Here is a 15,650-nt window from a genome sequence, read left to right as displayed (position 1 = left end):
TGCCTCGTGGCTCCACCCATTACCTCCAGGTGTGGGAGGACGCTCCGGGGCCCGCTCTTGCCGCGGGAGCGCTGACTTCAGGGCACTATCTCGGAGCAAACCCCCAAGTGTCTATAGTGTACTCTTGTGCACCTAGAGATTTGCTCCTCAAAAGGGTCTCCGGAGAGAGAAGAGGCAAACATCACTGTAAGCACCTTTGAGGCTTCTTTACCTGTCCTCAAGCCGGGAACGGCGGCGGGGTGGGGGAGGGGAGGCCCAGGGTTTTGTAATTAGCGAGTCGTCGAGCAATCCAAAAATCTCAGTTCTGTTTAAAACCGGCTCGAAACTGCAAAAAAAAAAAAAAAAAAAGTGGGAGTGATTACGATGAAACTTCAGTTTAAGCAATTGTAAACGTAACTTTCCTTTTGTTGTAAAGTTGAAGCGCTTAGGTTTTCTCGTTCGTTTATTTCAGTGATTTCCAGGCTTCTTCATGTTTCTGAACTGCTCGTTTATAAGCACCGAATCTATACTCTCTCCCTTAAAAAAGAAAAAAAAAAAAAAAAGGAAAAGTCATTCTAAAGTCCTGCTAGACGCTTTCCTGTAAGGAAGTGAGTGATGGCAACTCTGCAGCGGGGTCCCTAAAACCATAGGATACATACAGAGGATACCAGACTCTTCTGTTCTGCTTCAGTGACCCTGACCAGGTTCCTTCACATCCCTGAGCCGCAGATTTTTCCACCTTAAAATGATAATCTTCTGGAAAGGTTGTTACGAGATCAAGTATACAAAATGCCTAGTATATGGTTGGCATCCAGTAAGCCTTCTGTGTTAGGTTAGAAATGGTATTAATAATCATTGTTAATCTCTTGTTTCATGATACTGCTCGAATCAAATCTTCAAGCCTTGGACCAAACTGCTGAGGCTTTCCCACGGACCTGCCCCATTTCCACGTTCACTCACTCCCTCTTCATTTCCTGAAAGTCTCAGGAATTCGGGATTCAGCACGTCTCCGAATCTGCAGATCCTCCTCACTGCCCCCCCTCTCAGCAAATGACTTGTTTCTTGCTTCAGGCTGTTAAATAGGCGCTGTCTGCTTGTCTTCCCTCAAACTTCCCTATTCAACACCTACGCTTTCCTTCTAGGACAATGCAACTAGTGTCCTCTCTCCTGACAAGTCCTCTGCGGGTCTCCAAGGTCTCCACAGCTCCTCAAGCTAATCTCCGTTCCAGCCCAGGAGAATACTTAAAAAAATAAACCCAAACATTTCATTTTCCAGTTGGCAACCTTCCATGATTTCCTTTTGCTCTCAGGATCCCCCGCCATGTGCCCATGCAGACTCACCAGGCTGTATATGGTCCAGCCTACCATTTCTTCCTAAAAGTACAGTTAGCATCAGCTTGGGCTAGTTTCTTCACTGAATTGCCTTGGGTGTAATGGAAACTTGGGATAGTCTTTAAGAAAGGTGAAGACAGGGGTGTGTGGAGTGGGGTAAGCCTCTGCCTTCAGCTCAGGTCACGATCTCAGGGTCCTGGGATTGAGCCCCGCATCATTGGGCTCTTTGCTCATCAGGGACCCTGCCTCCCCCCACCTCTCTGCCTGTCTCTCTGTCTACTTGTGACCTCTCTGTCAAATAAATAAACAAAATCTTTAAAAAAATTTTTTTTTTTTAAATGGATGTTGAATTTTATCAAATCCTTTTTTTTTCATCTATTGGGATGATTGTATGATTTTCATCATTTATTTTGTTACTCTGCTATATTACATTGGTTGATTTGTGGGTGATGTATCACCTTTGCATCTCTGGAATAAATCCCGCCTGACCATTGTTTATAGTCCTTTTAATGTGTTTTTGAGTTTTGTTTGCCTATATTTTATTGAGGATTTTTGCATCTATGTTCATCAAGTATATTGACCTGTAATTTTCTTTTCTTTTTGTATATTCCTTTGGCTTGCTATCAGGGTAATGCTGGCCTCATAAAATGAATGTGGAAGTATTCTTCCTCTTCTGATTTTTGGAAGAGTTTTAAAAAGGATTGGCATTATTTGGTAGAATTCACCAGTGAAGCTCTCTGGTCCTGTTGGTTGGGAGGTTTTTGATTACTGCTCCAGTCTCCTTACTGGTAAATTGGTCTGTTTAGCTTTTCTGTTTCTTCAGTCTTGTAGGCTTTAGGTTTCTAGGAATTTATCCATTTCTTCTGGGTTGTTCAATTTGTTGGAGTATAAGTTTCATAGTATTCTGTTATGATCATTTGTATTTCTGTGGCACCACTTTTTTCTTGGTGTGTTGAAAGATTTGTAAATTTTATATATCTTTTCAAAAAAAATTTTTTTTAAGATTTTATTTACTTGAGAGAGAGAATGTGTGTATTCGTGGGGTGAAGGACAGAGAGAGAAGCAGACTCCCTGTTGAACAGGGAGCCTAATGAGGGACTGGATCCAAGGACACAGGGATCATGACCTGAGCCAAAGGCAGAGGTTAACTGTCTGAGCCACCCAGGCACCCCAAAACTACATTGATCTTTTTCCTTTTGCTTTTTTAGTCTTTATTTCATTTATCTTTGCTTTGACCTTTGTTTTTTTTTTTTTTTTTTTGTTTTTTCCTTCTACTGAGTTTGGGCTCTGTTCCTCTTTTTCTGGTTCTTTGGTGTGTAAAGTTAGGTGTTTTTGTTTTGTTTTGGTTTGGTTTTTGAGATTTTTCTTGTTTCTTGTGGTAATCGCTTATTGTTCTGTACTTCCCTCCTAGAACTGCTTTTGTTGCATCCCATAGGTTTTGGTATTTGTATTTTCATTTGTCTCAAGGCACTTATTATTTCACTTTTGATATTTTTTTTTGACTCATTGGTCGTTCAGTAGCATTTTTTGTAATGTGCATATATTTGTGAATTTTCCACTTTTTTAAGATTTTATTTATTTATTTGATAGATCACAAGTAGACAGAGAAGCAGGCAGAGAGGGAGGAGGAAGCAGGCTCCCCACAGAGCAGAGAGCCCAATGCAGGGCTCCATCCCAGAACCCTGGGATCATGACCCAAGCGGAAGGCAGAGGCTTTAATCCACTGAGGCACCCAGGTGCCCCCAGTCTTCTTCTTGTAATAGATTTCTCGTTTTATCCATTGTGGTCAGAAAAGATGCTTGGTATGATTTAAACCTTCTTAAATTTATTAAGACTTGTTTTGTGGCCTAATATGTAATCTCCTGAATAATGTTATTTGTGCACTTGAGAAGAATGTATATTCTGTTGTTTTTGGATGGAATGTTCTATATATATTTGTTATATCTATCTGGTCTAATGGAATTTTTAGAGCCAGTGTTTCCTTATTGATTTTCTGTCTGGATGATCTATCCATTGATGAAACTGGGGTATTAAAATACTGTAATATTATTGTATTGCTGGTTATTTCTCTCATTATGTCTGTTAATATTTGCTTTATATATTTTGTTGCTACTGTTTTTGGGTGCATATATATTTACACATGCTATGTGCTCTTGGTGGGTGATCCTTTTATCATTATGTAATGACCTTCTTTGTCTCTTATTAAAGAGTTTTAAAAGTCTGTATTATCTGATGTAATTATAGCCACCCCACTTTCTTTCTGTTTCCATTTTTAGGGACTGTTTTTCTATCCCTTCACTTTTAGTCTGCATGTGTCCTTAAATCTGAAGTGAATCTTTTTAGCATATAGATGGGTTTTGTCTTTTACCCATTCAGCCACTCTTTGTCTTTTGATTAAAGAATTTAGTTCTTTTACATTTGAAGTAGTGTGTATCAACTGTAGGTTTTTGCTTTGTGGTTACTGTGAAGCTTACACTTAACTTAGTAACAGTACATTTTAAGTTGATAATAACTTAAGTTTGAATACCTTTTAAAGCTCTACATTTTTAACTGCACCCCCCCACCAGTTTTTATTTTTTTTTCAGTTTGTCTTTTTATTTTGTGTATCGCTCATTAAGTTATAGTTACAGCTACTTTTACTATCTCTGTGTTTCAACTCTATACAAGCTTTTTTTTTTTAAGATTTTATTTGAGGGTCGCCTGCGTGGCTCAGTGGGTTAAGCTTCTGCCTTCCGCTCAGATCATGATCTCAGGGTCCTGGGATTGAGCCCCTGCATCGGGCTCTCTGCTCAGCAGGGAGCCTGCTTCCGCCCCTCTCTCTGCCTGCCTCTCTGCCTACTTGTGATCTCTCTCTCTGTCAAATAAATAAATAAAATCTTTAAAAAAAAAAAAGATTTTATTAGACAGAGAGAGACAGAGATAGTGCCAGAGATAGCACGTGCGTGCGGGGTGGGGGGAAGGTGGGGGGAGAGACACGTGTGAGTGGGGAGGAGAAGGAGAAGCAGGCTCCTTGTAGCAGGGAGCCCAATGTGGGACTCGATCCCAGGACCCTCAGATCATGACCTGAGCCGAAGGCAGAGGCTTAATCGACTGAGCCACCCAGGCGCCCCACTTTTTAAAATATCAATCCACCACTTTTATATTAGATTCTCAACTTCACTGTATATTTACCTTCACTAGTGAGATTTATCCTTTTGCGTTTTCCTGTTACTAATTAGCACCCTCCCATTTCAGCTTATAGAAGTACCTTTAAGCTTTTTTTTTTTTTTTAAATACTTTATTTAGTTATTTGGCAGAGAGAGAGATCACAGGTAGGCAGAGAGGCAGGGAAAGCAGGCTCCCCACCGAGCAGGGAGCCCGAGGCGGGGCTTGATCGCAGGACCCCGAGACCAACCTGAGCTGAAGGCAGAGGCTTAACCCACTGAGCCACCCAGGGGCCCCCACTTTAAGCTTTCTTCTAAGACCAGTGTAGTGGTGATGAACTCCTTTTTGCTTTTGCTTGTCTGGAAATCTCTTTATCATTCCTGAAATTCTGAATTGAAACACTGCGGGGCACTGTAATTCTTAGTTGAAAGTTTGGAAGGTTTTTTTTCTTTCATTACTTTGAGTAGACCCTGACACTCCCTTCTGGTCTGCAAAGCTTCTCCTGAAACTCTGTTGATTGTATAATGGGGGGAATCTCTTTTACATAACAAATTGTTTTTCTCTTGATGCTTTTAAAATTCTTTCCTTGTCTTTAACTTTTGAGATTTTAATTATAATGTGCCTTGGTTTGAGTCTCTTCAGGTTCATATTTGGAACTCTCAGGGCTTCCTGGATCTGGATGTCTGTTTCCTTCCCCAAGTTAGAGAAATTCAGCTAGCTGTTCTTTCTTCACATGAGCTTTCTGCCCCTTTCTCTTTTCTCCTTTTTCTGGAACCTTGTAATGCAAGTGTTGGACTGTTTGATGTTTCATAAGCCCTATAAGTTATCTACTTTTTTACACTAGGGTTGGGTTTTTTGTTTGCTTGTTTTTGCTGCTCTGATTGGGTGAGTTCTACTGCCCTGTGTTTGAGTTTACTTGTCCTTTCTTCTTCTTCATCTAGTTTACTGTTGAACCTCTGGTTATTTTTCAGCTCATTGATTATATCCGCTAGCTGCCTCATAGAGGAGGATCTACGTCAGCACCTAGATTCAGGCTGATTGTAAGACCCCTAGGGCCGCAGCTTACAAATATATACAGTCCTACAGGACAGCAAGCACTAAGTCCCACTGGCTACCTATGCTGGGCACCTTGGAAGTGTCCCCTGAGTGTCAGTCATAAAAATTGGGGTGCCAGACAACTATATGAGTTCCTTTCTGGAGGATACCAGCAGTCTGAAGGAAGGCGGATGGAGTGCACAGGCTGGCATCTCCTGACTTCTGTCCCAGTACAGCATCTCAGAAGCTCCCTAGGTGTTTATCAAACCAAAAGCCTGCCCCTTGGGTCAGAGCTCCAGGACCAGCAAATAGTCCTTTATCACAGAGGGGGGGGGGGGTTGGTGTTAGCCTGTGTGTGGTGTGTGGTGTCCTGGAGTTTGTAGCAGGCCACAGTTGGCCTCCCCACCTGTTACAGTCCAGTGGGCCACAGGAATGCAGATCCTGCGGGCCACCAGAGCTAGGTGGTGAAGGGCCGTCCACTGGGTGGTGACTGTCCACAGCAGTCAGGGACTCAGACATAGAAACTGGTACCAGACCCGTGTACAAATTGCCCCCTGGGCGATGCTGGCACGCTGGAGCGCGGCAGAAGGAGAACACAAAGCTGGTCCTCTGAGGTCTCTGGAAAGGCTCACAGACGGCCCTCAGATGTGTGCTGGGTTAGAGGTCTACCCTCTGACGTAGCTGTGGAGATGAGCTTGTGGGCCTCTTTCACAGGAAAACTCGGCTCCTCGGACTTGCCTGTGGCTGTGCTCTGGGAATGGTAGCAGTTAAAAACTCTTTTCTCTGTTGGTTACAGTCCTCTGTGACCCTTGCTAGGCAATCTAGAGGTGTCACCTCATAGCACCCGCAAAAATTGGGGCACCAGGTGAGGGTACAAACTCCTTTCTGGGAGATGCAGACTAGATGTGTGCCAAGCCAGAGGCCTGCCCCTCGGGCCCACGCTGCCGGGACAAGCACATCACAGAGAGCCTGGGCGTTTATTTCCGTCTGCCGGCTGTGCAGGACCCTGGCAGCCAGCCGAGAGCTTGTATCTGATTGATACAGTCGTGTGGGTCCCCGGAATGCAGGCCCTGCTGGCCCCCAGAGCCAGGCGATCAAGGGGTGTCCACTGGATGGGTGCCTGCAAAAACTGGGGCGCCAGGTGTAAAAAATGGTATGAGAGGCAATGAAAAGCTCTCCTCTGGGAGATACTGGTACTCTGGAGGGCAGCGGGGGGCGGCGTGAAGGTGGTGCCGAGATTAACAAGTGTCCACTGGCCTCTGTCCTTGGAGAGTACCCAGCAGTCCCCCAGATGTGTTAAGTGAGATGCCTGCCTCTCAAGCCGATGCTTTTAAGAGCAGAAAGCCTCTTTGATGTCAAGTTTGGCTGCTCCTGTGCTGGGCTGTAGTATGTGGGAGAAGCCAGAGGCCCGAGGCCGGTCCGAGCCACTTCTCAGTTTGCACGCTCGCCTTTCAGGCCTCATGCATGCAGTCCTTGTTGCTTTCCAAAGCTCTAAGTTTTAGGCCTTATTTCTCAGGTGTGGGTCTTAAAAGTTGGGCTTCCCGATACGGGGTTCAGTGCTGGAGGTGGGCTTTTCGGCAAGACTACTTCTCCGCCTTGCCTCCCCACCTCGGTTGGGGGGGGGGGTTGCCCCAAGTTACGAGTCCCTCAGCTTTTGTATCTGTTTTCAGAGGAAATCATTCCGGATGTGGCTGTGGATCTGGTGTGTCCATGGGAGGGGGTGAGTTACGTGCCTTACGTCTCCGTCTTGAACTGGCCTTATTCCTTTTTATGGCTAAATTATATTCCGTTCTCTGTATAGCCCACATTTTGTGTATCCACTCAGCTGTGGATGGACATTGAGGTTGTTCTGCCTTTGTTGGATGTGGTGAGTAGTGCTGTTGTGAGCATTCACGTGCAAATATTTGAGTGCCTGTTTTCAAGGTTTCGCGGTGTGTATATATGGATACATCTTGGAGAATTGCTGTTAATACGGTAATTCTGTTTAACTTCTAGAGGACCCGCCAGACTGTTTCAGCAGTGGTTGCAGTGTTTTACATTCCCACCAGCAGTGCATGAGGGTTCCATTTTCCCCACAGTCCTTGCTAACACTTATTCCCTGCCCCATCCCCGGCCTTTTAAGTAAGCTCTACACCTGACATGGGGCTTGAACTCACAACCCCAAGAACAAGAGTCCCGCGCTCTGCTAACTGAGAGCCCGGCGCCCTTCCTTTTCTACTAATAGTCATCTAGTGGATGTGACGTGGTATCTCATTGTGGTTTTGATTTGCATCTCCCTGATGACTAATGTTGTTGAGGATGTTTTCATACACTTTTTGGCCACTTACAGATCTTCAAAGAAATGTCAATTTAAGTCAAGAAAATCATTTTTACAGTGTTTTCTGACAGGCCTTTTTGTAATTATAAATGCACCAGATGTTTTATTGTAGCCATAACTTTTTTTTTTTTTTAAGATTTTATTTATTTGACAGAGAGAGACACAGTGAGAGAGGGAACACAAGCAGGGGGGATGGGAGAGGGAGAAGCAGACTTCCCGCTGATCAGGGAGCCTGATGCGGGACTCGATCCCAGGATCCTGGGATCATGACCTGAGCTGAAGACAGACGCTTAACGTCTGAGCCACCCAGGTGCCCCTTTAGCCATAACAGTCTAGCAGATTCTGACGGGACTCTTAGAAGCTGTCTTATAATTTTCCCATGTTTCACTTACATCACATGAAGGCAACAACTGCTAAAATACAGAGTCCTTTGGGGCACATTTGGTTTTGCTATCACATTGGAGTCCTTAAGAACTACTCTATCCCCATTGGATATCACTACTGAACAGTTTCTGGTATTGATCACCAGTAAGAACCTTTAGGTGGTGCTCTTTGATTAAAAACATATATTCCTCGGGTACCTGGTTGGATCAGTTGGTTAAAGCCTCTGCCTTCTGCTCAGGTCATGATCCCAGGGTCCTGGGATCGAGTCCTGCATCGGGCTCTGCTCAGCGGAGAGCCGGCTTCCCCTCCTCTCTCTCTGCCTGCCTCTCTGCTTGCTTGTGATCTCTGGCTGTCAAATAAATTAAAACAAAAACATACATTCCTCAATCCCTTTAAATACAGTAAGACATCCTAGGGGAAAAAGTTCCCCCCACCCTTTAAGGGACTATATCCTATGTCTGCTCAGAACTTTTTCTTACACAATTTTTCTTGCAGAGTCTAATCTGTCCCATGTCCTTTCACCCCATTTTCAAAGGATTGCTCTGATACAGATACAGAACATGAAGTTCTGCTCCAGAAGCCAACTGTCAATTGTGGAATAGCAAAGAGGGGGGGTCCTAATTTTCCACCTTAGAAAGCACCCAGGCTGAGGCTCTCTCATCACCTGCTGTCAGTTTTGCCTCCCAGACAAGTCCCCCACGGATGTCCTTCTACAGAGAACCTCCGTCTCTGTGGCATAGTCCTGGGGTGCCTGGGTGGCTCCATCGGTCAGGCGTCCGACTCTTGATTTCGGCTCAGGTCCTGAACTCAGGGTCCTGGGATACAGCCCTGCATCGGGCGGTGCTGAATCTGCTTCAGATCTCCCCTACGCCCAACTTAGACACATGCTCTCTCTGGAAAAAGTCTGTGGCATAGTCCCACTTCTTTGGTGGGGTCACAGTTTTCCATCCTGTCCAGGAGCGGCCTGTCCATCCTGTACCGGCTGGTCATGCTCCGCCCTCCCCCAGCCTCAAGCCTCAGGTCCCCTTCTCCTCATCTGCTCTCCTGCCCTTCAACGCCTTAATTTCCCTTTGATCATTTACTCACTTCCTAGCCCCTACTTTTGGTCAAAGGTTACCTTTGCTTTTATTCTACGTTCAGAATTGAGGTCATTTTTAAAAAACTGCGCCTTACCTAAGTATCCAAAGATGCACCCTGTCTGGACACAGTTGCCCTTGCCGATTATTAATCCGCATCTGCCAGCCCTTTACAGTCTGAGGGCCTCTTCTCTCCCGTCTCTGCTAAGACTTAGCATCCTGCCCCAACTTTTATTTCTCACCTCAAGAGGACCCCCGCGTTTCTTTAGCAACCTTGCAGGCCTTAGCTCCTGTCACATCCCCTACTTAAAAGATACTTTCCAAAGATTTTACTAAAGCATTTATTTTTTAAACAAAAATATACATTAAATCTCAGATTTACAGAATATAGAAATAATTTATCCAAAGCAATTTGCATTTTTAAATTGTTAATATTGCACCCGACAGTGTAAGTCTTTGACACATTTGCATTGTCGACTTTTCCCACAATTCACAAAACAGGAGAGAAAACTGAGAATTATACAAGCAAACTTTGCTTTACCAAACAAAAGAAAAAACAATTTGTTTTTTTTTTTAATTTACAAGATAAAGTTGTAAACTTCCAGAAATTTATTCCATAGGATAAAGACCCATACATTCTTTCATCATACCTAGAATATGAACTATATACATGTTGTGATTTTCTTACAGGAATTCAAAGGGGATGTTGTGAACATTCACAGCCTAATGGTAAAGAACAGAATTATTGAAAACACTCTGTATCTTCACTAGAATCTGGAAATTCATGTGTGAAAAACACAGAATGAGAAAAGCCTCTAGAAAAATAACTTTTGACTCTTTGAGGATAGTTTCCATAATTGCTTAAAATTAATTTCAATTTTTGAAGGATACACTGTTAGTCTTAGAAATGTGGCTTCCAACAGCCTTTTCTTTGAAGACATAAGACAAGTGAAAATGTGAGGCCTCTGTTCAAGTCCCTTATAAAATACATATATAGGCAGGTATAGAGTTTGCTTTTCAAAAGAAAGCTTTACCCAAAAAAATCACAATTTATCACTGATGTCCTTAGTTTTAAAGAACTTTTTTAAAAAGCCCATAAATATTTAAACACATCTTTTAAAAATGAAAGCAGGGAAGGAAGTGGCTAAAATAATAATGCAAAGTAAGAGTAAACGTACATGATGCACACTTTTAACCTGGTAGTAAACTTAGCAGACGGAAGGCTTGTACTTATGAAATGTGAAGTGGTTTCCTTGAGTTATTAAACAAATATGAGGAGAAGAGGAAACCACGCAGTTCATTATCAACTCTGAAAAAGTCATCGGACCACTTTGCTTCCAGGTGATGAACATTCATGAATTTTTTTGTCCTTGCCATTACAAATACAAGATCGTTGTTAAAAAGGTAGCCTATGGGGAAGAAAGCAGCCTCTGGAAATTCGTGTTGAAGGTCCCAGACGGGATGATCTAAATGTGATTTTATCACGAGTACCATTTGAATTGAAATATAAGACATTTCCTAATTCTGTTGTCCTATTTGGAGACTGGATTAACACGTTCCCTTTGAATCATAAAGAACACAGTTGAGTAACAGGACTTGGAAAGGTATCCTTCGCTATTGCAGCAGTCCAGCGGCCCAAGCAGCTTGTGATGAAGGTGGTGGTCTTTAACATCCTCATGACAAATTCAGGGTTTTCTTGTCTTAAAAAAGTCCTGAGAATCTTTCCGTAAAAAAATAGACATTTGTACTCGGGGGGCAGGCGCGTCAGCTCTCCACGGTCCGCCGGTACTCGGCGGTGCCCTCGGCGATGATGGCATCCAGGGGGGAGCGCTTCTTGCGGATGCTGCGCCCGGAGGAGATGAGGTCCGCGTAGCCGCGCTGGTGCGAGAAGGCGTAGGCGGAGCGGCGGGAGGACACGCCCCGGCGGAACACGTGCTGCCGCCGCTTCCACTGCTCCTCGGCTTTCAAGCGCTTGCGGTGCTTCTGAATCTGCGGACGGCAGAGACATGGAAGGTGTGGGACGGTGTGTGACAGCGGAGGGGGAGCGGGCAGGCGCCAGCGTGGATGGGGGGCCTGTTCCTAGCTGTCTCCTGGAAGGTGGCGGCCCGGCCCCCTTTGATACAGAGAGGTTACGGAGCACTCCCAGGGTCTCCCAGCCAGAAAGCGGGAGCTGAAAATGCCACTGGCCTACGCTACCGTCCCTTCCCATGACAAGTCAGACTGGTGCGGGTTCAAGAGAAAACCCTTGTTGCTACTGCATCTTCTTGTCAGCGGAAAAGGGCTTCCTAGGGGACGCTGAAGGCTGCCTGCCCAGTGTCCTCTCCTTCCTGATGAAAATGGAGCTTTCCCGTATACAGCCCCAGCCCTCCATGGATGTGGATGGCGCTCCCAGGAGCAGGACCCGGGACTTGCCTCGCTCAGCACAGGCCAGGAACGGCCACGTGACCTGGTCTGGCCTCCCCTGGCCAGTGAGGTGTCAGGAGATGCCCAGAACTGCAGCAGCCAACCCCCAGCTCCAAGCTGAAGCTATAGCAAGGAGAGCAGAGGGGAGCGATGGAAAGAACCCGTCTTTTCGGACAGACATTAAGGCGCTCAGTCCCCTTGGATGACTGAAGGTGCTCAGTCACCCAAGCCTGCTAGTCAGTATGTGAGCTGAAGTGATGCATTATTTGGCCAACTTGTAGCTCAGAGGATCCTGCCAGAAGAGGGGGCATTTTTCTTGAAATGAAGAAAACCCCAACCTCTTCGCAGGGAAAAATGTTGTATTAATTGTTAAATTGAGCGGACAGACCTATGGGTTTCATTATACTAGTCTTCCTTTGATAATGTTTAAAATAAAAAGCATGCAAACAAAAATCCCAGTCCCAAAGGACTTACCTCCAAGATGGAGTTAAAGAGAAGTAGTATTAAAAAATGTTCACACCAAATTTGCCACAGATTTAGAATTTTGCAGCAAAGCTGCTTTGGGGACAGGCCTTGCTTTCTGTGAGGGGCACTCAGAATGAGAATACTATTTTTTCTGTACCTTATCACTTTCTGATGGCCAGATGGTCATTGACAAGAACCGTATGGCGACGACGGGCAGCAGGCACACGGCAACAGTCAAGATGATGGTCAGCCAAATGTACGGCTGTCTCAAGGCGTTTGATGCTGTGCCTGTAAAAACAGGGACAGTGAACCCCAGGGGTCCTTCATCCTCAGGGCAGAATGAATACTCCTTAAGCCTTAAATGATTGTCTGTGGTAAACGTTCACAGATTGGCCTCCCCAGAACATCCCGTCACTGCTGAAGGAGTGCACATTTTAAAAACAGGACTAAGCAGAGCGCCTGGGTGGCTCAGTCGCTAAGCATCTGCCTTCAGCTCAGGTCATGGTCCCAGAGTCCTGGGATCGAGCCCCGCATCAGGCTCCCTGTTGGGCAGGAAGCCTGCTTCTCCCTCTCCCACTCCCCCTGCTTATATTCCTTCTCTCGCTGTCTCTCTCTGTGTGTGTCAAATAAATAAAATCTTTAAAAAAATAAAAATAGAGCTAAACAAAGCAAAATGAGGAAGGCAAGTATACATCACTGAACAACTAAATAAGGAAAAAAGAAAGTGTTTGTTGACATTGCACTAGGTAAAAGTGCAAAGTTAGGCCATCCATACTAATACATTTTTCCAGGAATTTACTTTCTGACTTAAAGTTTGAAACTCCAAGTAACGAGCAGCAACTCGCCCTGCCATTAGTATGACAACCCTTATGGTAGGTGTTTTATACAGGTCATGCCATTTAATTACCTCTGAGGGATGAAGAGTAACCTCCTTGCCACACAAGGAAATTGAGTTGTGGGGAAGTAAAAAGATTTCCCAGGGTGACAGCTAGCCGTGGCAACTCCTAAATTAAACCCTATATCCATCTGACTTGAGCCTCGCTTTTTCCACTGCAGTTCGGCAGCTAGTTTGTGTCAGAGAAAGTAATAATTCATACAACCAGAAAATCATATGTAACTACCCAATTTTATAATGAACATCCCTTAGAGCCAAATCTATCACAGTGTTCCCTGTACTTACACTGTAAGTTTATAAAAGTAGTGGCCTTTTTTTTTTTTTTTTTTTTTAGTGGCCTTAATTTTTTAAATGTGTTTTTACACCGCTAAATAAAAAACACTCTCTTCCTTTGGGAATATTCTAAGTAACGGGGTACTAGTAAGCTTTTTAAAACACAGAATCGGTGAAGAGAAACAGTCATCAAAAACATGACCTCAATCCCAAGTAAAGAGTTATTATCACAGCAAATGTCTTTTTACAGCTGGCCATTAAAAAAAACCCCAAAAACAAACTAATCTTTTACAGGGAAACTAGTTTATGGGGACTTTTTTCCTCATTGTGAATCCAAGCTACTGTATTTAATAAACTAAGGAATTTGTAAATTCTAATTCATGATATTTAAAAATTTGTAATATGTATGAAATAGTTCAAATTCATTCTGGCATTTATCATTTGTCCTATTTTATACAGCTGTAAACTATTTCTAAACTATTTCTGTAAGTTTAGTTATCGCTCTGCATGCATTTTTTTTTTAAGTTTTTATTTGTTTGACAGAGATCACAAGTAGGCAGAGAGGCAGGCGGGGGGGGGGCGGGGGGGGAAGCAAGCTCCGTGCTGAGCAGAGAGCCCGATGCAGGGCTCGACCCCAGGACCTTGGGATCATGACCTAAGCGGAAGGCAGAGGCTTTAACCCACTGAGCCACCCAGGCACCTTTCTGCATACATTCTTCTAGTGATGTGGTAGGTTTTCCACTTTTGAATTCTAAAATTTCATCATATGGGACTCATACCTTGATCAGCTACTATAATATTCTTATTAGGTCTTTGAACTATTCCCATTTTTAAACAACAATTAGAATTGCAGTGGTATAATCTTTGTACAAATTGATTTTTCCAAAAATCGGTATGTTTTATCTTTAGGTGTTTTCCCCAAGTGGAAATCCTGGGTCCAAATGTATGAGAAGTTTTATAGTTCGTTACGTATTTCCAGATAGTTCTTTGAAAACATTATATCATCATGCTACCAGCATTACGTGCATACTCGATTTCCCAGGAACACACCAATATTAGATTTGGAGGGGGGGATCTCCTAACTGAACAGATGCACAATTATATCAAATTTTAAAATTTTGCTTTCTTCCTATCACATTATCCCACACTTCCAGCCCACCACCGTCATTCAGTTGCCAGTCAGGACATTCATATTCACTAGCAATAACTTACACGTCGTGTTATTACTTAGAAGTTACCTCAGAGTCTAAACCAGTAACACTTTTCTATACCTTTATTTTTGGAATTTAGAAAATACCAACCTGTAAATTGAAATGCAGATGGAAAGAGGACATGGATTCCAGCACTATGAAAGTCAAACATGATGCCAAAATAAAGAGCAATGCTTCCAAAAATGGAAAAGGCGTTCACAAAAGTCCAGTAAGAAGTATCCAAGCCAATCTGCAGAGAAACCAGAGAAAAACAGAGCATTCGCTTTTGGGGAGTTACCAAGGAATAAAGAATCTAAGGATTCTGAAAATAGAATTCAACAGCTTAGGCAGGATTTGGCTTGAATACCGAACAATCAAAAACGATCCTTGGCTCAGGCAAGAAGCAGGAAATGTGCTCGGTGTAAGGGGTGCAGATAGCATTCGCCTTTTTAAGGCGGCCGAGGCTCAGCGGGAGGGAGAGTGGGAGCCAGGTGCATGCACACACGGGCCCATGGACAGAAATGCAGGTAACTGACAGATACTGGGAACAGTCGACTGAAGCCATGTACCTGGAAATTCACTGTTATTATAAGAGCAGAAGCAATGGTCACAGCAAAAGACTGGTAGTCTGAAGGCGCCTCTCCATCCTGTCCCACAGTTTGCAGATACGCTCCCAGAGGTATGAAGAAGAGGATCATCGATGTTAAAACTCCATGCACCAAGCTTACAAAGAACTTCTTGTAGTTGAATAGTAAGTCTCTTTGTCCTACGACGTACAACCCAGGGAAGCGGAGGCTCAGTTTGTCACTCACATCCTTAAAGGGAAAAAACACACCAAAAAAGGTTGTGTACGATCCAGGACCCAAGAGCTCCGAGATCCATTCCAATTTCTCTCTCACAAAGAGTTTCAGCCTAGTTTTAGGAAGGCAAAACCTCAACAAGGTTGAGTCCTGAATGGTTTCGGTGTGCAGAGACCAACCCCTTTACTTCAGTCCACCGTTATTTGCTATTTAATTAAGAAAGGGACGAGGTAGAGGTCTATTAGTTTGCTACTCATAGAAGGAAAGCAAATAGTCATGTCCCAAAAAATGTAGGGAGACTATTTTTACCTCCTGGGAGTATATATTCTAATTTTTTTAGAAAGTCTTTTCACATGC

General features: G+C 43.9%; 1 protein-coding gene and 1 long non-coding RNA gene across 2 annotated transcripts in view; one reads left to right on the top strand and one right to left on the bottom strand.

Moving 5' to 3' along the window:
* Positions 1–15,650, top strand: part of LOC308354135 — a 36,219-nt gene continuing 20,569 nt past the window's right edge. Inside the window, exon 1 of the long non-coding RNA XR_013967847.1 lies at positions 1–186. This is a non-coding gene — a long non-coding RNA (uncharacterized lncRNA). The remainder of the gene's footprint in view (positions 187–15,650) is intronic.
* ATP8B1 (ATPase phospholipid transporting 8B1) overlaps positions 9,595–15,650 on the bottom strand; it is a 119,235-nt gene continuing 113,179 nt past the window's right edge. The window contains exons 25-28 of the mRNA XM_080821444.1: positions 15,063–15,308; positions 14,605–14,743; positions 12,293–12,423; positions 9,595–11,256 (exon numbers count right to left, since the gene is read on the bottom strand). Of these exons, the coding sequence (XP_080677570.1) occupies positions 11,032–11,256; positions 12,293–12,423; positions 14,605–14,743; positions 15,063–15,308 (741 nt within the window). The 3' untranslated portion in view covers positions 9,595–11,031. The remainder of the gene's footprint in view (positions 11,257–12,292; positions 12,424–14,604; positions 14,744–15,062; positions 15,309–15,650) is intronic.

The sequence above is a fragment of the Martes martes genome (genome assembly GCF_963455335.1).
Source record: "Martes martes genome assembly, chromosome: 13".
In the NCBI taxonomy this organism is placed as follows: domain Eukaryota; kingdom Metazoa; phylum Chordata; class Mammalia; order Carnivora; family Mustelidae; genus Martes; species Martes martes.
This window is presented reverse-complemented; position numbering and strand designations above follow the sequence as displayed.